The sequence below is a fragment of the Mus caroli genome, chromosome 16, assembly GCF_900094665.2.
Source record: "Mus caroli chromosome 16, CAROLI_EIJ_v1.1, whole genome shotgun sequence".
Taxonomy (NCBI): Eukaryota; Metazoa; Chordata; class Mammalia; order Rodentia; family Muridae; genus Mus; species Mus caroli.
The window spans coordinates 82,088,092-82,098,339 of record NC_034585.1 but is presented as its reverse complement, the minus strand read 5'-3'; the positions used below and the strand labels follow the sequence as shown (position 1 = coordinate 82,098,339).

Genomic DNA, 10,248 nt, shown 5'->3' with positions numbered 1-10,248 from the left:
GACCATAACTCCTTCATTCTCCAGATGTCAAACCCTGTGTCTAAAGCTCGTGAATCGTTCTTCCAGCTGCTCTGGTAGCCCCAGGATTGGGTAAATTTGGGGAATAAAAATCTCCTGTTAGTATTTGTTAGCTTCACGATTACCAAACAACAAATGACTAGGAACAGGGTCTAGTCAGGATCATGGAATATTTTTATTTATTTTTTTATTTTCTTATTTTTTTGCCTTGGATCAAAAATTAAAGCAACAAGAGGTATCAGACAGACAGGCTTCACACTGTTGAAGACTTTGAGACCCATGGGAAAGCTTCATCTCTGTAATGGGGAGGCCTCACAGCCTCTATACCATGGATGAAGTAGCCCCGGCTTCCTATTCTGTGCCCAAGGTCCCCAGTGATTGGTTCGCCATGATGGAACATCGCTCTTTGTCCTGTTGACATGTCATTGAATGTGATGGTTCTTTTTAGTGAAGGCTGCCCTGTATGTGGTATCATTTTTCGACTCAAGCCTCCACACCAGTAATGTCCTCTATCCTAATTGTGGTAACCAAAGAAAAGGTCCATCGAGATGGCTCTGCAGGGGCTTGCTGCCAAGTCTGAGGATGAGCTTCGATCCCAAAGTTCTACGAGGTAGAAAAATGAGAACTGACCCTGAAAGTCCTCTGACAATCAGATGGGCACCACGGCACATACATATATGTATGTTCACATACATGGATATAAACACAAATACACATATAATTAGTATTCTTTTAAAGGAAAGAAAATGTTTCTAGACCCTGACAAATATCCTCAGGGGGATATCACGCCGGGTTAGGAGCCACTGTCTCTGTCTAAGGTCATCGTAATACCCCATTATCAGTGTTAGTGCTCTGAGGATTTTAGATGAGAAACCCAAGTTTCTCCCTGAAAAAGGACTACACTTCTATTCCAGTACGCACTGGAAAGTTAAAGAATAAACTTTAACCAGGACAACTCCTAGCCCACAGGGCTTAAGAAGAAAGCAAGACACAGGGCTGCACTTTGGATCCAAGTTTAATGAAAAAGAAGTCACGTGACTGGAAACGGATACAAAACAAAGATGGGGGGGGGGGAGAGTGGGAGACAGAGCGAAGGGGCAGAGCGCTAATTCTGCATTCACTCAATGGCGTGTCTGAACGATAGATAGCTTTCCACTTTCCGCATGCCCAGATCCCAAAGACACACTCAGCCAAGGCACATGTGGCCACTGCCTGCTAACACAAAGGGGGAAAAACAGCATAGCCAGCCTTGATTCTTCATTACACAAATCAGCACTGAGCAGTGAGGTTTGGGCAAGGACACACACGCCTGCTGATATTTTCACGAAGAAAGCATTTAGGCTATGCAACCATTTGTTCTTAGGACAACCAGTCGCCGAAGAAGAGTTACATCTGACTCTACCGAACACAGCTAGCCTCCGTGGTTTGTAGCTGAGCGGACTTGAAATATGAAAAGGCATAAAATTTTAAAATGCACAGATGTGAAACAACAGTGAACACCCTACTGGCTTGTTTTACGGCTCATGATTTTCTGTGGGACCAGTCAATATTCTATTTCTATTATTTCCTACTTTAATGTATAGTATTATCATAACTTTCCAACTAAGATAAATGTGTGTGTGTGTGTGTGTATTGGAAAAAAAGGACTCTGATCTTTGAAAATATATACTGTTGATAGCTTTGCATTAATGACCTCACTTAAAATAAAATATCCCTCTCTCAAGCTAGAAACTAGGCAGCACTATACTCATTCTAGGCATTTGCCATATGGGTAATAAAGAAAAGCAATAGATTTTACTCTCTGTTCCTTAAGATGCTAATCCTTTTGGCCAGCTCATAGCGGTCAGCAACCTGGCTCACATTTCATGGGCTGATGTTAGGAGGAGCCCTGCCTCTTCTGATACTGGATTCTGAGTTTTTCCAGTTGCTCTACACACTGAGACTGAGCCATCTTCAGCGTCCGGTTCTCCTCCGTCAGAGCCTCAAATTCCTGAACCAGCTGAGCAGCGTCCAGCTTCTCCTTTTCTGCCTGGTCCAGCTTGGCAATGAGCTCCTTCCTGAAAAGCAGGGCACAGGGCAAGGAGAAGCACAGGCTTTACTGCAAAGGCACCCAGCAATCGGCGCTCCTCCCTCTGCACATCCCACTGCGCATCTCCCTGCTTACCCTTGCAGCCGCCAAGGACGGACCTTTATATTTCCCTTGTTCATTTAGGTATTTGTGTTGTTTATTGTTTTATTGGCTTGCAAAGCAACAGGTTTCCTTCTACATGGGATTTCGTACATTTCTCGCCTTTTGCGTCTCGACCCCACTGGACCCTCTGGCCCATCTTCCACATTGTTCTCTTTTCTCCACACTTCCCCTCAAGCCCTGTTTCTTCCAGTCCTATAGGCCACTTCCCACATTCCTTCCTTTACACATGTCTTTCCTCCTGGATATGCATATTTAACAAGCAGAGGTAAGGATCCGCATACAGTGTGTGTCTTTCTGAACCCCGGTTATATCACTTTCTATGTTTTCCAAATCCAGCCATTTTCCTGGAAGTTTCATAATTTTATTTTTCTTTACAGCAGAACAAACCTCCACTATGTGCGTAGGCCGCATTTTCATGCTCTGTTCCTCTGTTGACAGACTAGACGTCTAGGCTGGTTCTATCTCCTTGCTATTGTAGGAAGAGATCAATGTGGCTAGCCATGTGTCTACAGCAAAGCTTAGAGTCCTTTGAGTATGTGCCCAGGAGAGGTAACAAGGTCATAGGCGGGTTCTGTTTTTTAGTTTTTTGAAAAGCCTTCTCACTGGCTTCTATAGAGCTGCAGTAGTTCACACTCACATCAACCATGGATAGGACAGGGTCTCACTCTGCAGACCCATGTTGGCCTGGAACTTAACTACGCAGCCCAGGGTGAACCTAAAGGTGCAGCAATTCTCCTGCCTCCGCTTCCAAGTACTGGAGTTTCAGTTGCAAACCACAATGCCTAAGTATGGGTCATTTTTTTTTTTTTAATTTCTCCTGAAACACAAGCTTAGGAACCTTTTACTTAGCACCCCCACTAGAGAGATCCAGTGTGCTAGACACAGTCCGAAGACATAGGTCAATCACCGAAAACAATGCTCTTTCAAACTATATATTATTTGTGTGAAATAAAAGTTACCTTCAAGAGAGGCGAAAATTAAATCAGAATAGAAATTCTAGTAGTTTCTTTCTATGCCTGATCGACTCCCCTGGTCACTGAATTTGGTATCTGCTGAACAAAACCAAGCGTCATAAAAGAAGCACCCAGCAGGAGTTCAGGGGAGGGTGTGGAAATGCCCACAGGCATACACTAAGTTCTTGGGGTCCAACTGATCTCTGGATCTTCCAAGATGTTTAAAATAGAACAAAGTCCCTATAAATACTTGACAAATGAATAATTGAAGAAAAAAGTACTTCGGGGAGAGGCCATTTGTACCTTAAAAGAAAGAAACTCTAACTCAAAATGCTCCATTTAATTAAAAAAAGCCACACAGCTAATAAGAAAGGGCAGAAATCTAGCCTGTCCTGATGAAATGCTTAATGCTCTGTGTCCCTGAGCACAGTTAAGGCGGAAAATGCCGATAATTAAATATTGATTAGTAAAAGTTCTCTTGTAACAGTCTTAAAGAAATTAACAAGCAAAAAATCTTCAAGGGGTTGAAAGAAGAGCTGCAGATCCTCGGCCAGGTCACTCCGGTCTGCTCGCCGTCTCCTGCCTCATGGCACCCTTGTCACACAGAGCACTTAGCCTTCACTACAAGGTCAGAGGTATAGGATCTACTGATGACTAAAGTCCTGACTGCTAACCTGACTTACATTAATCCCCTGATGCTATCTGTCTGCCATCTTTGATTTGTAGAGGTGACCAACTACAAAATCACTGATTTCATAACTGCAAGGAAAGACTGAGACAGTCTTATTCCATCTCTCAGTACAGGAGAATGTCAATAATAATGTCTTCTTTACAATCCAGAAGCCTCGGCTGATAGGTTTCTGAATTAGCTTCTTGTAAGTAATTATATACATAGCCAATTAGAAAAAAACTGTCAAAATTCTGCTGCATCCTATTTAGGACTTACTTATTTAGGCATATTTGTGTTCATCCATGAGTAAGTCATGAGTAAGGCCCAGCACATCAAACGAGATGATTCCAAGAAGAATTCACAGTTCACAAGGCGGTAAAATGTAGTCCCACTTTTGATTTTTCGGGCCCTCACATGTATCCCTCACTCAGTGTCATATGACGTGGGGTAGAAAGCCATAGCTACAGTAATCTTAAGAACATCTAGTAGGCTGGAGAGATGACTCAGCAGTTAAGAGCACTGACTGATCTTCCAGAGGTTCTGAGTTCAACTCCAAGCAACCACATGCTGGCTCACAACCATCTGTCATGCGTGAGCCATGACATCATGCCCTGTTCTGGTGTGTCTGAAGACAGTAACAACATACTCACATAAAACAATAAATAAATCTTTTAAAGAGAAGAAGAAGAAGAAGAAGAAGAAGAAGAAGAAGAAGAAGAAGAAGAAGAACTTGTAGCCTAGCACTTTTCCTGCTACATCTCGGCAGCCTGAAGGCCACACCTTCAGCATCTACCAGGAATCATCAGATGTCCGCATCCTAAGCCACATACCTGGAAAAGTTTTTCTTATAAAGAAAAGAAAGAAAGAAGTGAAACTGTCAGTAAGGAAGAGATTAAAATTGTTTGGAAATTAATCTCAAAATGTAGAAAATTCTTCAGGTTCCAAGAAGCTGACTCATTGATGGTACAATTTTTTTTTTTTTTTAAATCTAGAAAGATCACTCTCAGACTGAGGAGATGGCTCAGCCTTTAAAGGCTAGGCTTGTATACTGGCTCTAGTTTTGTGTCAACTTGACACAGCTGGAGTTATCACAGAGAAAGGAGCTTCAGTTGAGGAAATGCCTCCATGAGATCCAGCTGCAAGGCATTTTTCTCAATGAGTGATCAAGGGGAAAAGGCCCCTTGTGGGTGGTGCCATCTCTGGGCTGGTAGTCTTGGTTCTATAAGACAGCAAGCTGAGCAAGCCAGGGGAAGCAAGCCAGTAAAGAACATCTCTCCATGGCCTCTGCATCAGCTCCTGCTCCCTGACCTGCTTGAGTTCCAGTCCCGACTTCCTTTAGTGAGGAACAGCAATGTGGAAATGTAAGCTGAATAAACCCTTTCCTCCCAAATTTGCTTCTTGGTCATGATGTTTGTACAGGAATAGAAACCCTGACTAAGACAGTTTGTGATCAGAAATATATACTTGCAAAATTAACTAAAGATTTTTTATTAGAAAAAGTAGTTAAAATTCTAGACAGTTTGGCCCTCATGAGGTTAACAGTTTGGGATACTAATATAATAAGGTAATTATCTTTTTTTATAGGGTGAAGTTTATTTTGAAATAAAGATTTGGAACCCTTGAACTGTTGGTGGTACCTGAAAGACGTGTGTGCAGATGCCCATGCATCTATCGATGACAAAAAGCAGACGCCTCTAGATGATCAAAGTACTGAAGGTCTTATCTTATTTTTTTTTTAAGATGGAGGGAATAACTGTCTTAATTAAGGTTTTACTGCTGTGAAGAGACACCATGACCAAGAACTCTTATAAAGGACAACATCTAATTGGGGCTGCCTTACAGGTTCAGAGGTTTAGTCCATTATCTTCAAGGTGGGAACATGGCAGCATCCAGGCAAGCATGGTGTAGGAGGAGCTGAGAGTTCTACATCTGAAGGCCCTAGTAAAAGACTGGCTTCCATGTGGTTAGGAAAAGGGTCTTATTGTCCACTCGCACAGTGACACACTTCCTCCGACAAGTACCTCCTAACAGTACCACTCACTCCCTAGAGCCAAGCATATTCAAACCACCACAGTAGCAAATGGTGTTGAATTCTCTGGAGCCCATGAATAAATCGTAAATGACTGCACGCACTAAGCCCTGAGGAGGCAGGGGCATGGGCAATGGGCAACAGTGTATGCTTTCAGGGGGCTGAGACTGAGTTTAAACAAGGGTTTCATTTTAGTATGATTGGTACTTAAACCCGACGAGTCTGTCCTAGACTTACAGGAAGCTTACCGTTATCCTTGGCTTTCATTCACTAGATGCTAGGTACAAGCTCCTCACTTCCTGGTTGTGAAATCAGGCATTTCCATAGATATTAGCCGAGTCTAGGGTTGGAGACGGAGAGGATTCTCCTGGCCGGAAATACTGCTGTCGGTAAAGGAAGCTGTGGGACCCGCTCTGTCAGTCGCCCTGAGCTGATGACGCTGAGGTGGGGGATAAAGTGAAAATCAAGGGGCCCCCTTTTTCAGCTCCCTAGGGATGGCATGGCTGCCTCCTCTTCAATAACGGGAATCTACCTAAAGATGTACTCATTACGATAACATACATCACATGCCCCCTTTTAACAAGGTTTCAGGCAGGCGGATGGGAACGAGACTCGGGGAGGGGCTGGAGAGCCCTGCTCTAGTAAGCCAACGATGACTAGGGCATTAAAGAAAAGTGTGATCTGACAGCTTGATGGTGTCTGGAGTACTGACATTTCACACAAACCTAGCTATTTAAATGAAAGAAAAAAATCCTCTGACCCTTCCTCTGCCTCCTCAAGCGAAGTCATCGGTCAGCCATCAATTTCAGTTTTCCCGGTCTTCTTGTCGCTTGCTCAACAGGTATTATTACGTCCAAGCCCAAGCCAGGCAGTGTGGATCCCACTGAGACTAATCCCACTAGTGGATTAGTCTCAGGAGATATACCTTCACTGCTGGAAAATGAACTCCAATCCCATACCTTACACAGGAGCGGATGTGCACACATATGACATCCTGGGAAAAAGAACAGGACATTTATACCATATGCCTACCCACTATTGGAAACGCCCGTGGAACAATACCTCTCTTACTGTTTTTTTTTTTTTCTTTTTTATGACAATGAAAACCCAATTTCTAGTCTGAGTAAATGTTGAAGACCCATGTTCATGGAATATAAGAAAGAAGTTTGCTTCTCTGTGTGTTCACGCCATACAATCTTTTTCAAAAGCTCACCCCCTGAGTGGAAAAGGTGCAGATAAAACTGGCATTTCTCTGTTGACTCCAGGACAGTGGCCGGCTGATATCCTCTCCACCTCCAAACTTGGGGGAGAGAATTTGGCTTAAACATATGTCTTTGAAAATACGTTAAGACAGCGCTGGAGAGATGGCTAAGCAGTTAAGAGCTCTGACTACTCTTCCAGAGGTCCTGAAATCAATTCCCAGCAACCACATAGTGGCTCACAACAACCTATAATGAGATCTAATGCCCTCTCTGGTCCATCTGAAGACAGCTACAGTGTACTCATATACATAAAATAAGTAAATCTGGAGGAGGAGAAAGAGGAGGAGGAAGACGAAGAAGAGGAAGAAGAGAAGAAGAAGAAGAAGAAGAAGAAGAAGAAGAAGAAGAAGAAGAAGAAGAAGAAGAAGAAGAAGAAGAAGAAGAAGAAGAAGAAGAAGAGAGAAAGAAAGGTTCTAAGGCAATAAATGTTTCTATGTAAACCTAAAAAGTCTGTGTTGACAATTTCAGAATGAGTTAAGTACCATGATGAAAAGCAAACAAAAAGAGGGCTATTTTTATAGTAACATAAGTACCCTTTTCCACATCACAATGTTCCCTAGATAAGCTACTGTTGTCTGTCATCGCTCTGTATCTTCATAAGACATAAACATGTGGGCCTTATGGTGTTTGTGGCTTCCCCCTTCTCGTGGTTCACCCGAACCCACTAATGGTATAGGATCCTTCTACTCAGCGATTAAAAGAAAACCTCTTAAAACTGGGCAATATATCTAAATAAATATTTCTCCAAGAAAACATAAAAATGGCCCAGAAGCGCATGCAAAGTTATGCAACATCACAGCCATCAGGGAAAGGTCAATCAAAACCACGATGACATATCACTCAGTCCAGTAGTGTGGCCCAGTAGTGTGGCTATTCCTCAGATGGGAAGAGCAAGCACCAGCAGAGACACGCGACAATTAAAGCTGCTCACAAATGTCTATGGTGACATTCTTCAAATACTAAACAGAGCAACCGACCCAAATGAGCATTATCCAGAGAAAGGCAAATAAGATGTGCACAGTGGGATATTATCCACAAATTAAAAGAAGGAAGTACTGGGGTGTGATGCATGGGTGAACCCTGAAACAAATTACACAACTACATCCATTTTTTTAAAAATGTCCAGCAACAAGTTGGTAGAGATAGGAAATGGGTGTGTTTGCTAAAATACCTAGGAAAAGGGAACAATAAGGAGGACTGCCCAGGACCACAAGGTTTCCTTCTGGGCCAATGGAAATGGTCTGCATCCGTGATGACAGCTACTCAGCCCCACAAGCACTGCAGAGGCCTGAACTGTCACACAGACCATTTTCAGTGAGAAGCTTTTTTTGTTTTGTTTTGTTTTGTTTTGTTTTTTGTTTTTCAAGACAGGTTTCTCTGTATAGCCCTGGCTGACCTGGAACTCTCTGTAGACCAGACTGGCCTCGAACTCAGAAATCTGCCTGCCTCTGCCTCCCAAGTGCTGGGATTAAAGGCATGTGCCACCACTGCCCGGCCAGTGAGAAGCATCTTATAGTCTCTGTAACTCTTTCCTTTACGATGCTGTCAGTCTCCCCAGCATGGTTCATAAAAAAACTGGAGAAATGTTTCCTCTACCAGACAAGATATAATCATGTCTGGAACTCAGCAACCCTTACAGCTGGTTGTAATTTAATCTTATATTTTAAATCATTCCTGTCTGGCAACCAATGCTGGATTCTGAAAGCTATATGATGTATGAAAGGAGCTACGTATAGGAAATGAGAATTCTTTTAAGATGTATCAAAAAGACATGACATGCTATCATATATGCAATTACAAGGAGTACGATTAAGGGCAAGCAGTCTGAGATGGTCCACCTAATGTAGAAACTGAATCTATCTAACATTAGTCATAATCCAGAAATAAATGTAAATAAGTAGGATTTATTCAAAGTGGGAAGGCTTGTCTATCTTGTCCACCCAACAGTCATGGCCAGAAACCCTTCTACAGGATCTTTTCCTGTGACTGTAGGTTCTTCCAAACCTGACCCAGGGAGACCTCCTCTGGAGAGACAAGAAAAGTGCAGCCTCAAGTTCAAACATCAGGCTGTGCTTGAGCAATTCCAAAAAGAAAACCTCCTTTTACAAACACATCAGAGTCTGCTCATCCCACCTGCACGAGCCAGTTGTCAAAGGCATCGAAGTCAGCCACAGTTTAGGAAGTGTTGGGAGAGAAATTCTCATCAGAGTCATTTCTAAAATGGAATGCGAATTGCCTGGGCCAGAGCCACATGGCTTGATTTATTTTACTTGGAAAAAAAAAAAAAAAAAGACTGTTCAGAAAACTCTGTTATAAAACAAACTCTTGGTTCAAAACAAAGCCAAGTGTAACAAAAACCAGCACTGCTAACAGTGGTTAGAGATGGATTCTACACTGTGATGACTCCAACCACACTTGGTGACTTGACAGCTTGTCTTGGTAACCCTTACTGATATCAACTCCGTGTTTTTAAATAAAAGGCCATAGCAATACAGATTATGTATATGCAGAGGATGTTACTAAAACCTACAATGGGCTACCTTAGATCAGCCTTGATCATATTTGACCTCTATGATCAGCTCCATGGTGGGTGATAAGGATACAAAGAGATGCTAAGGAAAGTGTGTCTATAAGAGCAACAAAGAGTCATAAAGGCAGGATGAAATTTAAACATGACTACTGGTAGCACTGGCCTACTGAAAGTTCAAAGGACCATTCCAGCGGCTCCTCCATTGCGAGAGGAAAGATCTGCTCACCGTGGGTGAGGACATAGGATAGGCCTTCCATGGGGAACTATTGCCTGTGGAGCAGACACAGACAGGGTCCTGAGAAAGTGAATAGGTCAATGCAGCTGAGGCAGGGTCAAGGTAGGAAGCTCTGTGGAGGGTCCTAGGTTATGAGATCCAGGCCAGAATTGGCTGTTGGGACTGGGAGTGTATTTCAGTTGGGAGAGTGCTTGCCTAGCATGCAGAAGGTTCTGGGTTCGATTCACAGCACTTCATAGCAACACAGGTCTTAGGAGGATGAAGCAGGATGATCAGGAGTTTAAGGTCATCCTTGCGGACATAGTGCATTTGATTGCCACCTAGAACCCATGAGGTTCTCTTTTTTTTTTTTTTTTTTTT

At 42.9% G+C, this 10,248-nt stretch overlaps 1 protein-coding gene across 1 annotated transcript in view; it reads right to left on the bottom strand.

Annotated features, from left to right (window-relative positions):
• Positions 1–1,015: 1,015 nt before the first annotated feature.
• Map3k7cl (MAP3K7 C-terminal like) overlaps positions 1,016–10,248 on the bottom strand; it is a 38,346-nt gene continuing 29,113 nt past the window's right edge. The window contains exon 5 of the mRNA XM_021185486.1: positions 1,016–2,075. Coding sequence (XP_021041145.1) covers positions 1,895–2,075 — 181 coding nt within the window. The 3' untranslated portion in view covers positions 1,016–1,894. The remainder of the gene's footprint in view (positions 2,076–10,248) is intronic.